Below are 20,458 nucleotides of genomic sequence, written 5' to 3' on the forward strand. Positions count from 1 at the left end.
TGTGGGGACATGTGGGGACACAGCCACCAGGCCCTCCAGGTCATCCGGGCACAGGTAGTGGTCACCGTTCTGGGGGGACAGGGACATGGGTGACGTGGGGACACAGCCATCAAACCCTCCAGGCACGGGTAATGGTCACCGTTCTGGGGGGACAGGGACATGGGGACACATGGGGACATGTGGGGACACAGCCATGAAACCCTCCAGGCACGGGTAATGGTCACCGTTCTGAGGGGACAGGGACATGGGTGACATGGGGACACGTGGGGACACATGGGGACACAGCCACCAAACCCTCCAGGTCATCCAGGCACGGGTAGTGGTCACTGTTGTCAGGGGACACAGGGTCAGGGGTGACATGGGGACACGGCCACCAAGGCCTCCAGGTCATCCAGGCACGGGTAATGGTCACCGTTCTGAGGGGACAGGGACATGGGGACACATGGGGACACGTGGGGACACGTGGGGACACGGCCACCAGGCCCTCCAGGCACGGGTAATGGTCACCGTTCTGGGGGGAGAGGGACATGGGTGACATGGGGACATGTGGGGACATGTGGGGACACATGGGGACATGCCATCCCACGGCCACCAGGCCTTCCAGGTCATCCAGGCACGGGTAGTGGTCACCGTTGTGAGGGGACACAGGGTCAGGGGTGACATGGGGACACATGGGGACACGTGGGGACACGGCCACCAAACCCTCCAGGTCATCCAGGCACGGGTAATGGTCACTGTTCTGGGGGGACACAGGGTCAGGGGTGACATGGGGACACGTGGGGACACGAGGGGACAGGAGTGGGGAGAGAGCGAGATGTGGGGGTGTGGGAGTGGGGGGCTGTGGGAGGAACAGGGATGGGACAGGATGGGGACATGGTGGCAGGGACAGGGACAGCAGGGACAGGGATGGGGCAGGATGTGGTCATGGGTGGCAGGAACAGGGACAGGACGGGATGGGGACATGGTGGCAGACGGGAGGTCCATGGGGACAGGGACGTGGAGGTGTCCAGTGTCCACAGGGACAGACTGGGGACACAGCAGTGTCCAGAGTCCATGACAGGGACAGGGAGGTGACCATGGGGACAGGATGGGGACACAGCACTGTCTCCTGTCCATAGGGACAGGTCAAGCATGTGCAATGGGGGACAGGGACACAAAAGTGTCCAGTGACCATGGGGACAGGATGGGGACACAGCAGTGTCCACTGTCCATGGGGACAGCATAGGATGGGATCACAGAAGTGTCCAGTGTCCACAGGGACAGGATGGGGACACAGAGGTGTCCAGTGTCCATGACAGGGACACAGCAGTGTCCGGGGGGGGCAGGATGGGGACACAGAGGTGTCCACTGTCCACGGGGCCAGGACAAGGATGTGCAATGTCCAGGGTCCATGGGGACACGATGGGGACACCAGGACAAGGACACAGGAGTGTCCAAGAGGACAGCGCAGGCACTCAGGGCTGTGCACTGAGGGGTCCCTGGGGGTCCCAGGGGCTCTCAGGGTGTCCCAGAGGGGCCCAGGGGGATCTCAGGGGGTCTCAGGGGGTCCCAGGGGGGTCCCGGGGGTGCAGAGCCCACCTGGATCTCCTCGACGTCGGCGATCCAGGCTCGGGCCTTGCCCAGGGCCTCCTTCAGGGCCTGGATGTTGGGCAGCAGCGCCGGAATGTTCTCGGCCTCCTTGATGATGGCAGCCAGCGTGGCCGGGGGGTGCTTCTGCCTGCAGGGGGCAGAGACAGGGGCCTGAGAGCCCTGAGAGCCCCGAGACCCCCAGAGACCCCCAGAGCCAGGGACCTGAGAGCCCCGAGACCCCCAGAGACCCCCCTGACACCCCCAGAGATCTCATCCCCCTGTCTCCTCTCAGGTGCAGCCCCCAGCCCCTTTATCTCCCCTTGGGTTGGGGTCTCTCCCCCTGGGGGTGGCTCCAGCCCCTTTATCTCCCCCTGAGTTGGGGTCCAGCCACTTCATCTCCCTTTGGGGAGGGGTCTCTCCCCCCGGGTCGGGGTCTCTCCCCCTGGGCATGTCTCCAGCCCCTTTATCTCCCCCTAGATTGGGGTCCAGCCCCTTTATCTCCCCTTGGGGACAGCTCCAGTCCCCTTATCTCCCCCCAGGTCGGGGTCTCTCCCCCTAGGCTGGGGTCCAGCCCCTTTATCTCCCCTTGGGGACAGCTCCAGTCCCTTTATGTCCCTTTGGGGACAGCTTCAGCCCCTTTATCTGCCCCTGGATTGGGGTCCAGCCCCTTTATCTCCCCTTGGGTTGGGGTCTCTCCCCCTGGGGGTGGCTCCAGCCCCTTTATCTCCCCCTGGGTTGGGGTCCAGCCCCCTTATCTCCCCTTGGGGACAGCTGCAGCCCCCTTATCTCCCCCCAGTTCGGGGTCTCTCCCCCTGGGCATGTCTCCAGCCCCTTTATCTCCCCCTGGATTGGGGTCCAGCCCCTTTATCTCCCTTTGGGGAGGGGTCTCTCCCCCTGGTTCGGGGTCTCTCCCCCTGGGGGTGGATCCAGCCCCTTTATCTCTCCCTGGGTTGAGCTCCAACCCTTTTATCTCCCCCCAGGTCGGGGTCTCTCCCCCTGGATTGGGGTCCAGCCCCTTTATCTCCCTTTGGGAAGGGGTCTCTCCCCCTGGGGATGACCCCAGGCCCTTTATCTCCCCTTGGGTTGGGGTCTCTCCCCCTGGATTGGGGTCCAGCCCCTTTATCTCCCCTTGGGGACAGCTCCAGCCCCCTTATCTCCCCCCAGTTCGGGGTCTCTCCCCCTGGGTTGGGGTCCAGCCCCTTTATCTCCCCCTGGGTTGGGGTCCAGCCCCTTTATCTCCCTTTGGGGAGGCTCCAGCCCCTTTATCTCCCCCTGGATTGGGGTCCAGCCCCTTCATCTCCCTTTGGGGAGGGGTCTCTCCCCCCGGGGATGCCCCCAGCCCCCTGACCTGGCCTCGAGGCACATCTGCGCCTTCTCCTCCCAGCGCTGGGCGATGGTCAGCAGCTCCTGCAGCTCGGCCATGGCCACGTCCACGGCGGGGCTGGGCGCCACGGTGCGGCCGGCCTGGATGAGGCCGCGCATGACGGGCAGGGGGACGCGGGCGCGCGGGGACCGCAGGGTGGCCGTCACCTCCTCGAGCCACGCGGCCTGGGCCAGCTGCCGCTCCAGCCGCCGGCCCTCGGGCACCTCCACGCCCAGGCGGGCGCCGCGCTCCAGCAGCTCCTGCAGGGCCCCCGGCGCCGGCGGGGGAACGGCCAGGGCGGCTCGGGCCTCGGCCTGGAACGCCTCGACACGGTCCAGCAGGGCCTGGGGACACGGGGACAGTGTGGGACAGTGTGGGACATCGTGGGGACACACAGGGGACAGTGGGGGACACCCCAGAGATCCCCACCCCTCGGCCTGGAACACCTCGACACGGTCCAGGAGAGCCTGGGGACACACAGGGGACAGTGTGGGACATCGTGGGGACAGTGTGGGGACATCATGGGGACACCCCAGAGATCCCCACCCCTCGGCCTGGAACGCCTCGACACGGTCCAGCAGGGCCTGGGGACACCGGGACAGTGTGGGGACAGTGTGAGACATCGTGGGGACACACAGGGACAGATAGGGGACAGGGTGGGACATCGTGGGGACACACAGGGGACAGTGTGGGACACACAGGGACAGATAGGGGACAGTGTGGGACATCGTGGGGACAGTGTGGGACATCGTGGGGACACGCCAGAGATCCCCACCCCTCGGCCTGGAACGCCTCGACACGGTCCAGCAGGGCCTGGGGACACAGGGACAGTGTGGGACACTGTGGGGACAGTGTGGGACATCGTGGGGACATCGTGGGGACACACAGGTGACAGTGTGGGACATCGTGGGGACACCCCAGAGATTCACCCCCCTCTGCCTGGAACGCCTCGACACGGTCCAGCAGGGCCTGGGGACACAGGGACAATGTGGGACACTGTGGGGACACAGATGGGACACCCCAGAGATTCACCCCCCTTGGCCTGGAACACCTCAACACGGTCCAGCAGGGCCTGGGGGAGCATGGGGACAGTGTGGGGACATCGTGGGGACACAAAGGGGACAGTGTGGGGACAGTGTGGGACATCGTGGGGACACAGGGACATGGGGTTAGGGATGGACAGGGGACAGTGTGGGACACAGAGGGACAACACTGAGACACAGTGTGACACCCCTGGGACACAGAGGGACAGCACCAGGACACGGAGGGACATGCCTGGGACATCTCTGGGACACTGTGTGACACCATGGGACACTGTGTGACACCGTGTCCCACCTGCACGTCCCCAGTCTGGTGCATAATGCAGTGTGACCCCATGTGACCCCAGGTGACCCCGTGTGACCCCCGTGTGACTCCACGTGACACTGTGTGATCCTGTGTGACACTGTGTGACCCCAGGTGACAATGTGTGACCCCGTGTGACAATGTGTGACACCCCGTGTGACAATGTTGCCCTGTCCCACCTGCATGTCCCCGATCTGGTGCATGATGCAGTGTGACCCCGTGTGACCCCATGTGACCCCGTGTGACCCCGTGTGACCCTGTGTGACCCCATGTCCCACCTGCACGTCCCCGATCTGGTGCATCACGCAGGGCAGTTGGTTCATCTGCTCCAGGAACGCCCGCAGCTCCTCCAGCGTCAGCGCCGGCGCCGGGACCCTGCGGGGACAGGGACATGGTGGGGACACTGCGGGGACATGGTGGGGACACTGCGGGGACAGGGACACTGAGGGGACACTGTGGGGACATTGTGGGGACAGGGACATTGTGGGGACACTGCGGGGACAGGGACATTGTGGGGACACTGCGGGGACAGGGACATGGTGGGGACACTGCGGGGACATGGTGGGGACACTGAGGGGACACTGCGGGGACAGGGACATGGTGGGGACACTGAGGGGACACTGCGGGGACAGGGACATTGTGGGGACACTGCGGGGACAGGGACATGGTGGGGACACTGAGGGGACATTGTGGGGACACTGTGGGGACAGGGACATGGTGGGGACACTGCGGGGACAGGGACATGGTGGGGACACTGCGGGGACAGGGACATGGTGGGGACACTGCGGGGACACTGCGGGGACAGGGACATGGTGGGGACACTGCGGGGACAGGGACATTGTGGGGACACTGCGGGGACCCTGCGGGGACAGGGACATGGTGGGGACACTGCGGGCCACTGCGGGGACAGGGACACTGTGGGGACACTGCGGGGACAGGGACACTGTGGGGACACTGCGGGGACAGGGACATTGTGGGGACAGGGACACTGTGGGGACACTGCGGGGACAGGGACATTGTGGGGACACTGAGGGGACAGGGACACTGTGGGGACAGGGACATTGTGGGGACACTGAGAGGACATGGTGGGGACACTGTGGGGACATGGTGGGGATACTGCAGGGACAGGGACATGGTGGGGACACTGCGGGGACATTGTGGGGACACTGCGGGGACACTGAGGGGACAGGGACATTGCGAGGACACTGAGGGGACAGGGACATTGCGGGGACACTGAGGGGACACTGCAGGGACAGGGACATTGCGGGGACACTGCGGGGACAGGGACATTGTGGGGACATGGACGGGACAGGGACATTGCAGGGACAGGGATATTGCTGGGGACACAGAGGAGACAGGGACATTGCGGGGACACTGAGGGGACAGGGACATTGCGGGGACACTGAGGGGACACTGCAGGGACAGGGACATTGCGGGGACACTGCGGGGACAGGGACATTGTGGGGACATGGACGGGACAGGGACATTGCAGGGACAGGGATATTGCTGGGGACACAGAGGAGACAGGGACATTGCGGGGACAGGGACATTGTGGGGACACTGCGGGGACAGGGACACTCAGGGGACAGGGACATTGTGGGGACACGGAGGGGACAGCGACACTGAGGGGACACCTGGGGACACTGTGGGGACACTGGTGACACTTGGGGGACAGCTGAGGACACTCTGGGGACAGCTGGGGACACTCTGGGGACACTGCCCTGCTGGTGACACTCTGGTAACACTCTGGGGGACACCCTGGTAACACTCTGGGGACACCCTGGTGACACCATGGGACACTCTGGGGACACTGGTGACACTGCCCTGCTGGTGACACTCTGGGGACACCATGGGGACAGCTGATGACACTCTGGTGACACTCTGGGGACAGCAGGGAACACTCTGGTGACACTGTGGGGACTCTCTGGGGACACTCTGGTGACAGCGTGGTGACACTGGCGACACTACCCCGCTGGTGACACACTGGGGACACCGTGGTGACACTGTGGTGACACTGTGGGACACTCTGGTGACACTCTGGGGACACCGTGGTGACAGTGGTGACACTCTGAGGACACTGTGGGGACCCTGCAGGGACACTAGTGACACTGTGGGGACACTCTGGTGACACTCTGGTGGCACTCTGGTGACACTGTGGTGACACTTGGGGACATTGTGGGGACACTGGTGACACTTGGGGGACACCGTGGGGACACTGTGGTGACACTGCCTGGCTGGTAACACTCTGGGGACACTCTGGGGACACCGTGGGACACTCTGGTGATGCTGCCCTGCTGGGGACACTCTGGGGACACCGTGGGACACCCTGGTGACACCGGTGGCACTGTCCTGCTGGGGACACCGTGGGGACACTCTGGTGACACTGTGGGGACACTGGTGACACTTGGGGGGACACCGTGGGGACACCCTGGTGACACACTGGGGACACCGTGGGACACTCTGGTGACACTGTGGTGACACACTGGTGACACTTGGGGGACACCGTGGGGACACCATGGTGACACTCCGGTGACACTGCCTGGCTGGTAACACTCTGGTAGCACTCTGGGGACACCGTGGGACACTCTGGTGACACCATGGTGACACCCTGGTGACACCGGTGGCACTGCCCTGCTGGGGACACCGTGGGGACACTCTGGTGACACTCTGGTGACACTGTGGTGACACTGTGGTGACACTTGGGGGACACCGTGGGGACACCATGGTGACACTCTGGTGACACTGCCCTGCTGGTGACACTCTGGTAGCACTCTGGGGACACCGTGGGACACCCTGGTGACACACTGGTGACACCCTGGTGACACCGGTGGCACTGCCCTGCTGGGGACAGCAGGGAACACTGTGGTGACACTGTGGTGACACTTGGGGGACACCGTGGGGACACCATGGTGACACTATGGTGACACTACCCTGCTGGTGACACTCTGGTAGCACTCTGGGGACACCGTGGGACACTCTGGTGACGCTGCCCTGCTGGGGACACTCTGGGGACACCATGGGGACACTCTGGTGACACCGTGGTGACACACTGGGGACACTCTGGTAACACTCTGGTGACACTCTGGGGACACCGTGGGACACCCTGGTGACACCGGTGGCACTGCCCTGCTGGGGACACCGTGGGGACACTCTGGTGACACACTGGTGACACCGTGGTGACACTGGTGACGATGTGGTGACACACTGGGGACACTCTGGTGACACTGCCTGGCTGGTGACACCCTGGTGACACTCTGGTGACACCCTGGTGACACTGTGGTGACACCGTGGTGACACCGTGGTGACACCCCGGCACTGACCCGGTCTCCTGGGAGCTGATGAGCCCCAGCGCCTCGGACACGCAGCGCTCGGCCTGGCGCAGGCAGCCCTTGAGGCGGTGCAGGAGCTCGTTCTCGGGGAACTTGCGCTCGCGCGCCTCCGACTCCAGCGCGCGCAGCTCCTCCAGCGCTGCGGGGCGGGCACGGGGTCGGGCTGGGCTCTGAGCCCTGGAGCCCCCTTGGGAGCCCCCAAATCCCCCTTGGGAGCCCCCCAAAACCCTCCCTGGGAGCCCCCAAATCCCCTTGGGAGCCCCCTAAAACCCCTGGAGAGCCCCCCCAAACCCCTGTCGAGAGAACACCCCTTGGGAGCCCCCAAAACCCCCTCGGGAACGCCCCAAAATCCCCCTTGAGAGCCCCCTTGGGAGCCCCCCAAAACCCTCCCTGGAGAGCTCCCTTGACAGCCCCCCAAAACCCCCCTGGGACTCCCCAAATCCCCCTTGGGAGCCCCCAAATCCCCTTGGGAGCCCCCTTAAAACCCTCTTGGGAGCCCCCAAAATTCCCCTTGGGAGTCCCCCCAAACCTGCCCTAGAGAGCCCCCCAAAACCCCCTTGGGAGCCCCCCAAACCTGCCCTGGAGAGCCCCCCAAAACCCCCTTGGGAGCCCCCCGAAGCTTCCCTGGAGAGCGCCCAAAACCCCTCTACAGAGCCCCCAAAACCACTCCTCAGAGTCCCCCAAAAACCCTCCTTGGGAACCCCCAAAATTCCCTGGGGAGTCCCCCCACACCTGCCCTAGAGAGCCCCCCAAAACCCCCTTGGAGAGCCCCCCAAAACCCTCCCTGGAGAGCTCCCTTGACAGCCCCCCAAAACCCCCCTGGGACTCCCCAAATCCCCCTTGGGAGCCCCCCAAAACCCTCCCTGGGAGCCCCCAAATCCCCCTTGGGAGCCCCCAAATCCCCCTTGGAGCCCCCTTGGAGAGCCCTCAAAATCCCCTTGGGAGTCCCCAAAACTCCCCTGGACAGAGTCCCCCAAATCCCCCTGGGAACCCCCCAAAATCCCCTTGAGAGTCCCCCTGGAGAGCCCTCCAAAACCCCATGAGAGCCCCCAAAAACCCCCTTGGGAGCTCCCCAAAGCTTCCCTGGAGAGCGCCCAAACCCCCTCTACAAAACCCCCAAAACCAGTCCTGAGAGTCCCCCAAAAACCCTCCTTGGGAACCCCCAAAATTCCCCTGGGGAGTCCCCCCAAAGCTTCCCTGGAGAGCCCCCAAATCCCCCTTGAGAGCCCCCCAAAACCCTCCCTGGAGAGCTCCCTTGACAGCCCCCCAAAACCCCCCTTGGACTCCCCAAATCCCTCTTGGGAGCCCCCAAATCCCCCTTGGGAGCCCCCTTGGAGAGCCCTCAAAATCCCCTTGGGAGTCCCCAAAACTCCCCTGGACAGAGTCCCCCAAATCCCCTGGGGAACCCCCCAAAATCCCCTTGGGAGCCCCCTTGGAGAGCCCTCCAAAACCCCCATGAGAACCCCCCAAACACCCTTGGGAACCCCCCAAAACCCCCTGGAGAACCCCTTTGGGAGTGCCCTACACCCCCACTGAGAGCCCCCCAAAACCCACTTGAGAGCCCTCCAAACCCTCCCCTTGGGAGCCCCCCAAAACCCCCCTGGAGAGCCCCCAAAACGCCCTGGAGAGCCCCCTTGAGAGCCCCCCAACCCCCCCTCAGAGAGCTCCCCCAAAATCCCCTTGAGAACCCCCCAAATCACCCCTTGGGAGTCCCCCTTGGAACCCCCCAAAACCCCCCTGGAGAGCCCCCCAAAAGCCCCTTGGAGTCTTCAAAATCCTCCTTGAGAGCTCCCCAAAAACCCCCCCGGAGAGCCCCCAAACCCCCTGGGGAGCCCTCAAAACCCACTGGGGACCCCCAAATGCCCCTTGAGAGCCCCCCAAAACCCCCCTGAAAGTCCCCAAAACCCCCTTGGAGAGCCCCAAAACCCCCATTAAGAGCCTCAAACCCCCCTGGAGCCCCCCAAAACCCCCTGGAGAGCCCCCTTGGAAACCCCCCAAAACCCCATTGAGAGCCCCCAAACCCCCTCGGGACCCCCAAACCCCCTGGGGACCCCCAAATGCCCCTTGAGAGCCCCCCAAAAACCCCTTGAGAGCCCCCAAAACCCCCTGGAAAGCCCCCAAACCCTCCTTTGGAGTCCCCCAAAACTCCCCTTGGGAGCCCCCAAACCCCCATTAAGGGGGGGCTTGAGAGTCCCCCAAAACACCCTTGGAGAGCCCCCCAAAACCCCACTGAGAGCCCCAAACTCCCTTGGGACCCCCAAAACCCCCCTGAGAGCCCCCAAACTCCCTTGGGAGCCCCCAAACCCTCTGGGGACCCCCAACACCCCCTAGAGAGCCCCCTTGGGAACCCCCCAAAACCCCATTGAGAGCCCCCAAACCCCCTTGGGAGCCCCCAAACCCCCTGGGGAGCCCTCAAAACCCCCCTTGAGAGCCCCCAAAATCCCCCTGAGAGCCCCCTTGGGAGGCCCCCAAACCCCCTAGAGAGCCCCCTTGGGAACCCCCCCAAAACCCCATTGAGAGCCCCCAAAACCCCCCTTGAGAGCCTCCCAAAACCCCCCTGGAGCCCCTCAAACCCCCCTTGGAAGCCCCCTAAACCCTCTGGAACTCCCCCCAAAACCCCCATTAAGAGCCCCAAACCCCCCTTGGAGAGCCCCCCAAACCCCCCTGGAGCCCCCCAAAGCCCCCCGGGGACCCCCACTCACTGCGCTTGCGGCCGTCCTCCACCTCGAGGGCGACGCGCACCTTGTTGGCCCAGGTGTCGAAGGACTCCGCGCGCACCTTGAGCTTGTGCAGCATGGCCGGCAGCTCGTCCAGGGTGTAGCGGTACCTGGGGGGCACTGGGGGTCACTGGGGGGCTCTGGGGGCACCCCAAAAGGGACACCCGGCACCCCCAGACTGAGCTCAGGGGGTGTGGGGAGCAGAGAGCTGCCCCAAATTGGTAGAGGAGCCACCAGGTTGTGGCTCCCAGGGACACCCCGAGATCTTCAGCACCCCCAAACCACAGCCAGGGTGACATCAGGACCCACAGGTCAACCCCATGTGCGTCCCCAGGGTCACATCAAAGGTCCCCAGCCCCCCAAACCCCATTCAACCCCCCCAAACCCCATTCAACCCCCAAAACCCCATTTAAATCCCCTCAAACCCCATTCAACCCCCCCCAAACCCACTAAACTCCATTCAAACCCCCCAAACCCCCTCCAAACCCCCCTAAACTCCATTTAAACCCCACCAAACCCCATTTAAACCCCTCCAAACCCCACTAAACTTCATTCAAACCCCATTTAAAGCCCCCCAACCCCACTCCAACCTCCCCAAACCCCTCTCCAAGCCCCCCAAACCCCATTCAACCCCCCAAACCCCATTCAACGCCCCGTAACCTCATTCAAACCCCTCCAAACCCCATTTAAACCAAATTTAAACCCCCCCAAACCCCTCTCCAAGCCCCCCAAACCCCATTCAACCCCAAAACCCCATTAAACCCTCCCAAACCCCATTCAAACACCCCCAAACCCCATTCAAACCCCCCCAAACCCCACTAAACTCCATTCAAACCCCATTCAAACACCCCCAGACCCCATTCAAACTCCCCCAAACCCCACCAAACCCCATTTAAACCCCATATAACCCCCTCAAACCCCATTCAAACGCCCCCAAACCCCACTAAACTCCATTTAAACCCCATTTAAACCCTTCTCTCACCCTCCCAAACTCCATTCAAACCCCTCCAAACCCCCTTCAAACCCCACTAAATCCCATTTAAACTCCATAGAACCCCCCCAAACCCCATTCAAACCCCACTAAACTCCATTGAAACCCCCCAAACCCCTCTCCAAGCCCCCCAAACCCCATTTAACCACCCCCAAACCCCATTCAAACCCCCCAAACCCCATTCAATCCCTCAAAACCCCATTCAACCTCCCCAAAGCCCTCTCCAAACCCCATTCAAACCCCCAAAATCCCTCTTCAAACCCCCCTAAACCCCATCTAAACCCCCCAAACCTCATTCAAACCCCCCTAAACCCCATCTAAACCCCTCTCTCACCCCCCAAACCCCATTCAAACCCCTCCAAACCCCCCCAAACTCCATTCAACCCTTCCCAAACCCCCTCCAAACCCCACTAAACTCCATTTAAACTCCCCAAACCCTTCTCCAAACCCCACTAAACCCCATTTAAATCCTCTCAAACCCCTCCAAACCCCACTAAACTCCATTCAAACCCCATTTAAACCCTTCTCTCACCCTCCCAAACTCCATTCAAACGCCTCCAAACCCCCTTCAAACCCCCCCAAACCCCACTAAACCCCATTTAAACCCCATATAACCCCCTCAAACCCCATTCAAAGCCCCCCAAACTCCACTAAACTCCATAGAACCCCCCCAAACCCCATTCAAACCCCACTAAACTCCATTTAAACTCCCCAAACCCTTCTCCAAACCCCACTAAACCCCATTTAAACCCTCCCAAACCCCATTCAAACACCCCCAGACCCCATTCAAACCCCTCCAAACCCCATTCAAACTCCCCCAAACTCCCCCAAACCCCACCAAACCCCATTTAAACCTCCTCAAACCCCATTCAATCCCCCCCAAACCCCACTAAACTCCATTCAAAGCCCCCAAACCCCCTCCAAACGCCACTAAACTCCATTTAAACCCTTCTCTCACCCTCCCAAACTCCATTCAAATGCCTCCAAACCCCCTTCAAACCCCCCCAAACCCCATTTAAACCCCATATAACCCCCTCAAACCCCATTCACCCCCCCCAAACCCCCTCCAAACCCCACTGAACTCCATTCAAAGCCCCCAAACCCCCTCCAAACCCCACTGAACTCCATTTAAACCCTTCTCTCACCCTCCCAAACTCCATTCAAACCCCTCCAAACCCCCTCCAAACCCCACTAAACCCCATTTAAACCCTCTCAAACCCCATTTAAACCCCTCCAAACCCCACTAAACTCCATTCAAACCCCATTTAAAGCCCCCCAACCCCACTCAAACCTCCCCAAACCCCTCTCCAAGCCCCCCAAACCCCATTCAACCCCCAAAACCCCATTTAAACCCTCCCAAACCCCATTCAAACACCCCCAGACCCCATTTAAACCCCACCAAAGCCCATTTAAGCCCCCCCAAACCCCACTAAACTCCATTCAACCCCCCCAAACCCCATTCAAACCCCCCAAACCCCATTCAAACCCCCCAAACCCCATTCAAACCCCACTAAACTCCATTTAAACTCCCCAAACCCTTCTCCAAACCCGACCAAACCCCATTTAAACCCTCTAAACCCCATCCAAACCCCTCCAAACCCCACTAAACTCCATTCAAACCCCATTTAAATCCTTCTCTCACCCACCCAAACACCATTCAAACCCCCCCAAACCCCACTAAACCCCATATAACCCACTCAAACCCCATTCAAAGCCCCCCAAACCCCACTAAACTCCATTCAACCCCCCAAACCCCATTCAAACCCCCGTAAACTCCATTTAAACTCCCCAAACTCTTCTCCAAAACCCACTAAACTCCATTTAAACCCCACCAAAGCCCATTTAAACCCTTTCAAACCCCATTTAAACCCTCTCAAACCCCACTAAACTCCATTCAAACCCCTTTTAAAGCCCCCCAACCCCACTCAAACCTCCCCAAACCCCTCTCCAAGCCCCCCAAACCCCATTCAACCCCCCCAAAACCCCATTTAAACCCTCCCAAACCCCATTCAAACACCCCCAGACCCCATTCAAACACCCCCAGACCCCACCAAACCCCATTTAAACCCCCTCAAACCCCATTCAACCCCCCCCAAAACCCCACTAAACTCCATTCAAACCCCATTTAAACCCTTCTCACCCTCCCAAACCCCCTTCAAACCCCCCCAAACCCCACAAAACTCCATAGAACCCCCTCAAACCCCATTCAAATCCCCTCCAAACACCACTAAACTCCATTCAAAGCCCCCAAACCCCCCTAAACTCCATTTAAACCCCACCAAACCCCATTCAAACCTCTCCAAACCCCACTAAACTCCATTCAAACCCCTTTTAAAGCCCCCCAACCCCACTCAAACCTCCCCAAACCCCTCTCCAAGCCCCCCAAACCCCATTCAACCCCCCCAAACCCCATTTAAACCCTTCCAAACCCCATTCAAACACCCCCAGACCCCATTTAAACCCTCCCAAACCCCATTCAAACACCCCCAGACCCCACTAAACCCCATTTAAACCCCCTCAAACCCCATTCAACCCCCCCAAACCCCACTAAACTCCATTCAAAGCCCCCAAACCCCCTCCAAACGCCACCAAACTCCATTCAAACCCCTCCAAACCCCACTAAACCCCATTTACACCCCATATAACCCCCTCAAACCCCATTCACCCCCCCCAAACCCCACTAAACTCCATTCAAACCCCCCCAAACCCCATTCAAACCCCACTAAACTCCATTTAAACCCCACCAAACCCCATTTAAGCCCCCCCAAACCCCATTTAACACCCCCAGCCCCCCACCTGAGGTACTGCTTGCTGCGGGGGCACTTGCACAGGTCGTCCATGTGGTAGAGGCAGACGAGGCCCTGGGGGCAGTCGTAGCAGGCCAGGGCAGACAGGAAGCACGTGGTCTTGCACTTGTCACACTGCCGCTCGTCGTCGGGCAGCAGCTCGAAGGCCTCGCGCTCGGCCTCCGTGATGCCCTGGGGGGCAAAGAAATGACTATCAGAACCCCCATATGGAGATTTTGGGGTGTTCTCAGCAGCCCCAATCCCTTCATGATGCTCTGACTGGGAAAAAAATCCTGTCAGATCCCCTCTTGCATTCCTGCTCTGTCTCTGGGATGTCCTGAGGGGCCAAAAAACCAACATCAGTACCCCCATATGGAGATTTTGGGGTGTTCTCAGCACCCCCAAGCCCTTTGTGATGCTCTGACTGGGATAAAAATTCTCTCAGATTTCCCCTTACAGCTCCAACCCTTCCTGCTCTGCCTCCGGGATGCCCTGGGGGGCAGGAAAATGGACATCAGAACCCCCCATGGAGATTCTGGGGTGTCCCTGTACTCCTAATCCCTCCATGATCCTCTCAAAGGGATAAAAATTCCCTCAGATTTCCCCTTACAGCTCCAACCCTTCCTGCTCAGCCTCCGTGATGCCCTGGGGGGCAGGAAAATGGATATCAGACACCCCCATATGGAGATTTTGGGGTGTTCTCAGCACCCCCAATCCCTTTGTGATGCTCTGAGAGGGATAAAAATCCTGTCAGATCCCCTCTTGCATTCCTGCTCTGCCTCTGGGATGCCTTGGGGAGGTAAAAACCCCGACATCAGAGCCCCTCGGGGGTGTTTTGGGGTGTTCTCAGCATCCCCAAGCCCTTTGTGATGCCCTCAGAGGGATAAAAATTCTATCAGATTCTCCCCAGTTCTGTCACATTTCCCTCTGCAGCTCCAATCCTCCCTGCTTGGCCTCCGTGATGCCCTGGGGGGCAAAGAAATGACTATCAGAACCCCCATATGGAGATTTTGGGGTGTTCTCAGCACCCCCTGATGCTCTGAGAGGGATAAAAATTCTGCCAGATTTTCCCCTGTAGCTCCAACCCTTCCTGCTCTGCCTCCGTGATGTCCTGGGGGGCAGAATAATGGACATCAGAACGCCCACATAGAGATTTTGGGGTGTCCCTGTACTCCTAATCCCTCCATGATCCCCTCAAAGGGATAAAAATTCCCTCAGATTTCCCCTGCAGCTCCAACCCTTCCTGCTCTGCCTCTGTGATTCCCTGGGGGGCAGAAAAACCAACATCAGTACCCCCATATAGAGATTCTGGGGTGTTCTCAGCACCCCCAATCCCTTCGTGATGCTCTGACTGGGATAAAAATCCTGTCAGATCCCCTCTTGCATTCCTGCTCTGTCTCTGTGATGCCCTGAGGAGCAGAAAAACCATCATCAGTACCCCCATATGGAGATTTTGGGGTGTTCTCAGCAGCCCCAATCCCTTCGTGATGCTCTGAGAGGGATAAAAATTCTGTCAGATTTTCCCCTGTAGCGCCAACCCTCCCTGCTCTGCCTCCGTGATGCCCTGAGGGAGCAGGGCATCAGAACCCCCATATGGAGATTTTGGGGTGTTCTCAGCAGCCCCAAGCCCTTTGTGATCCTTTCAAAGGGATAAAAATTCCCTCAGATTTCCCCTGTAGCTCCAACTCTTTCTGTTCTGTCTCTGGGATGCCCTGAGGGAGCAGGAAAATGGACATCAGAACCCCCACATAGAGATTCTGGGGTGTTCTCAGCACCCCATGATGCTCTGAGAGGGATAAAAATTCTCTCAGATTTCCCCTACAGCTTCAACCCTCCCTGCTCTGCCTCTGTGATGCCCTGGGGGACAGGAAAATGGATATCAGACACCCCATAGAGAGATTTTGGGGTGTTCTCAGCAGCCCCAATCCCTTTGTGATGCTCTGACTGGGATAAAAATCCTGTCAGATCCCCTCTTGCATTCCTGCTCTGCCTCTGGGATGTCCTGAGGGGCAGAAAAACCAACATCAGAACTCCCATATGGAGATTTTGGGGTGCTCTCAGCAGCCCCAAGCCCTTCGTGATGCTCTGAGAGGGATAAAAATTCTGCCAGATTTTCCCCTGTAGCTCCAACCCTTCCTGCTCTGTCTCTGGGATGCCCTGAGGGGCAGAAAAACCAACATCAGTACCCTCATATGGAGATTTTGGGGTGTTTTCAGCAGCCCCAAGCCCTTTGTGATGCTCTGAGAGGGATAAAAATTCCCTCAGATTTCCCCCTGTAGCTCCAACCCTTCCTGCTCTGCCTCCGTGATGCCCTGAGGGGGCAGCAAAATGGACATCAGAACCCCCACATAGAGATTTTGGGGTGTTCTCAGCACCCCCAATCCCTTTGTGATGCTCTGACTGGGATAAAAATTCTGTCAGATTTTCCCCTGTAGCTCCAACCCTTCCTGCTCTGCCTCCGTGATGCCCTGAGGAGCAGAAAAACCATCATCAGTACCCCCATATGGAGATTTTGGGGTGTCCCTGTACTCCTAATCGCTCCAGTATCCTCTCAAAGGGATAAAAATTCCCTCAGATTTCCCCCTGTAGCTCCAACACTTCCTGCTCTGCCTCTGGGATGCCCTGGGGGGCAGGAAAATGGATATCAGAACCCCCACATGGAGATTTTGGGGTGTTCTCAGCAACCCCAATCCCTTCGTGATGCTCTGACTGGGATAAAAATTCTCTCAGATTTCCCCTGCAGCTCCAACCCTTCCTGCTCTGCCTCCGCGATGCCCTGAGGAGCAGAAAAACCAACATCAGAACCCCCATATGGAGATTTTGGGGTGTCCCTGTACTCCTAATCCCTCCATAATCCCCTCAAAGGGATAAAAATTCTGTCAGATTTCCCCCTGTAGCTCCAACCCTTCCTGCTCTGCCTCCGTGATGCCCTGAGGGGGCAGGAAAATGGATATCAGACACCCCACATAGAGATTTTGGGGTGTTCTCAGCACCCCCTGATGCTCTGACTGGGATAAAAATTCTCTCTTATTTCCCCTGCAGCTTCAACCCTTCCTGCACTGCCTCCGTGATGTCCTGAGGGGCAGAAAAACCAACATCAGTACCCCCATATGGAGATTTTGGGGTGTTCTCAGCACCCCCTGATGCTCTGACTGGGATAAAAATCCTGTCAGATTTTCCCCTGCAGCTCCAACCCTTCCTGCTCTGCCTCTGGGATGCCCTGTGGGGCAAAAAAACCAACATCAGAACCCCCATATGGAGATTTTGGGGTGTCCCTGCACTCCTAATCCCACCATGATCCCCTCAAAGGCATAAAAATTCTCTCAGATTTCCCCCTGTAGCTCCAACCCTTCCTGCTCTGCCTCTGTGATGCCCTGGGGGGCAGGAAAATGGGTATCAGAACCCCCACATAGAGATTTTGGGGTGTTCTCAGCAGCCCCAAGCCCTTTGTGATGCTCTGACTGGGATAAAAATCCTGTCAGATCCCCTCCTGCATTCCTGCTCTGCCTCTGTGATGCCCTGGGGGGGCAGGAAAATGGACATCAGAACCCCCACACAGAGATTTTGGGGTGTCCCTGCACTCCTAATCCCTCCATGATCCTCTCAAAGGGATAAAAATTCTGCCAGATTTCCCCCTGTAGCTCCATCTCTTTCTGTTCTGCCTCTGGGATGCCCTGGGGGGCAGGAAAATGGACATGAGAACCCCCATATGGAGAGATTTTGGGGTGTTCTCAGCACCCCCTGATGCTCTGACTGGGATAAAGAATCCTGTCAGATCCCCTCCTGCATTCCTGCTCTGCCTCTGGGATGTCCTGAGGGGGCAGGGAAATGGATATCAGAAGCCCCATATAGAGATTTTGGGGTGTTCTCAGCACCCCCAAGCCCTTTGTGATGCTCTGACTGGGATAAAAATTCTCTCAGATTTCCCCTTGTAGCTCCAACTCTTCCTGCTCAGCCTCCGTGATGCCCTGAGGGGCAGGAAAATGGACATCAGAACCCCCATATGGAGATTTTGGGGTGTTCTCAGCAGCCCCTAACACCCCCATAACCCCCTGAGGGTGGCACAAACACGACCCTCACCCCTTCCCCAGGGGTTTTGGGGTGTCCTTAACACCCCTAACCCCTCTGTGACCTCCCAGGGGGGCACAGGGGAGCTTTTGGGGTGCCCCAAACCCCTATAACCTCCTGAAGGAGGCACAAACACAACCCCCACCCCCTCCCCAGGGGTTTTGGGGTGCCCCAAACACCCCCAACCCCCCCATAACCCACTAAGGGGGGCCCAAACACAACCCTCACCCCTTCCTCAGGGATTCTGGGGTGCCCCTAACACCCCCATAATCCCCTGAGGGTGGCACAAACACGACCCTCACTCACTCCCCAGAGCTTCTGGGGTGCCCCCAACACCCCCATAATCCCCTGAGGGTGGCACAAACCCAACTCTCACCCCTTCCCCAGGGGTTTTGGGGTGCCCTTAACACCCCTAACCCCTCTGTGACGTCCCAGGGGGGCACAGGGGAGCTTTTGGGGTGCCCGAAACACCCCCAGTACCCCCATAACCCCCTGAAGGTGACACAAACACGACCCTCAACCCCTCTCCAGAGCTTTTGGGGTGCCCCAAACACCCCCAACCCCCCCATAACCCACTAAGAGGGGCACAAACACAACCCTCACCCTTTCCTCAGGGATTCTGGGGTGCCCAGTACCCCCATAACCCCCCGAGGGTGGCACAAACACAACCCCCACCCCCTCCCCAGGGGTTTTGGGGTGCCCCAAAAGTGCCACAACTACCCCCCCCCTCCATCCCCCCACCCCTTCCCCTTTGTGGGCGCCCCCCACCCCCTGTTTTCGGGGGCACCCCCAACCCTCCCATAACCCCCAAGGGTGGCACAAACACGACCCTCATCCCTTCCCCAGAGCTTTTGGGGTCCCTCCAGCACCCCCAAACCCCTCTGTGACTTCCCAAGGGAGCACTGGGCAGCTTTTGGGGCACCCGAAACCCTCCATAATCCCCTGAAGGTGGCACAAACACGACCCTCACTCACTCCCCAGAGCTTCTGGGGTGCCCCTAACACCCCCATAACCCCCCAAGAGTGACACAAACATGACCCTCACCCCTTCCCCAGGGGTTTTGGGGTGCCCTTAACACCCCTAACCCCTCTGGGACCTTTCAGGGGAGCACAGGGGAGCTTTTGGGGTGGCCCAAACCCCTACAACCCCCTGAGGGTGACACAACCACAACCATCACCCCTTCCCCAGACTTTTCGGGGTGCCCCTAACACCCCCATAACTCACTGAGGGTGACACAAACACAACCCTCAGCCCCTTCCAAGAGCTTTTGGGGTGCCCCTAACACCCCCACAACCCACTAAGGGGGCCCCAAACACAACCCTCACCCCTTCCTCAGGGATTCTGGGGTGTCCAGTACCCCCATAACCCCCTGAGGGTGGCACAAACACAACCCCCACCCCCTCCCCAGGGGTTTTGGGGTGCCCCAAAAGTGCCACAACCACCCCCCCACACCCCCCATTTTTGGGGGTGCCCCCACCTTCTCGAGCAGGGCCTTGCGCAGCTTGCGCTCCTCCTGCACCAGCACGAACATCTCCTTGTGCACGGCGGCCGCCAGGTTCAGGTCCAGCTTCTCGGGGCTGGCGGCCATCTTGCAGATCAGCTCCTCGTGCGAGAACACGCAGTAGCGGCGCAGGCGGCGGTAGTGCTCGATGCACTGCCGGCCCGCGGGGAGCTGCGGGGAAAATGGGGGGTCAGGGGGGTCCCCAAAACCTGGGGGCACCCCTAAACACAGCCTTGAACCCAGCAGGGTACCCCCAGTGCTGAGCCCCCAAAGCTGAGCTCAATATAGTGCCTGGGCAGTGCTCGATGCACTGCCGGCCCGCAGGGAGCTGAAAGGGATTGAGGGGGTCGGGGGGTCCCCAAAACCTGGGGGCACCCCTAAACACAGCCCTGAACCCAGCAGGGCACCCCCAGTGCTGAGCCCTCAAACTGGGAACCCCCCTGTGTGTGTTCCTGAACTGGGCACTGCTCAATGCACTGCCAGCCTGCGGGGAGTTACGGAAAACGGGGGGTCAGGGGGGGTCCCCAAAACCCTGCCCTGAACCCAGCAGGGCTGAATCCCCACACCTGGGAACCCCACCATGTCCTGAACCCAGCTCAGTACCCCCAGTACTGAACCCCCCTCATACACCTGAACTGGGCACTGCTCGATGCACTGCCGGCACACAGGGAGCTGCGGGAAATGGGGGGTCAGGGGGGTCCCCAAAACCTGGGGAGACCCCTAAACACTGCCCTGAACCCAGCAGGGCAGAGCCCCCAAACCTGAGAACCTTCCCATAGCCCTGACCTGA

The 20,458-nt window shown here is 59.7% G+C and overlaps 1 protein-coding gene across 1 annotated transcript in view; it reads right to left on the reverse strand.

The window, feature by feature from the left end:
- The window catches only part of LOC141726289 (lysine-specific demethylase 5C-like), a gene marked incomplete at its 5' end in the record, with an annotated part of 69,003 nt that overhangs the window by 14,392 nt on the left and 34,153 nt on the right, over positions 1 to 20,458 (reverse strand). Inside the window, 7 exon segments of the mRNA XM_074531037.1 lie at positions 1,579 to 1,717; positions 2,918 to 3,276; positions 4,555 to 4,651; positions 7,597 to 7,744; positions 10,308 to 10,432; positions 14,110 to 14,291; positions 19,645 to 19,839. Of these exon segments, the coding sequence (XP_074387138.1) occupies positions 1,579 to 1,717; positions 2,918 to 3,276; positions 4,555 to 4,651; positions 7,597 to 7,744; positions 10,308 to 10,432; positions 14,110 to 14,291; positions 19,645 to 19,839 (1,245 nt within the window).

The sequence above is a fragment of the Zonotrichia albicollis genome, chromosome 34, assembly GCF_047830755.1.
Source record: "Zonotrichia albicollis isolate bZonAlb1 chromosome 34, bZonAlb1.hap1, whole genome shotgun sequence".
In the NCBI taxonomy this organism is placed as follows: Eukaryota; Metazoa; Chordata; class Aves; order Passeriformes; family Passerellidae; genus Zonotrichia; species Zonotrichia albicollis.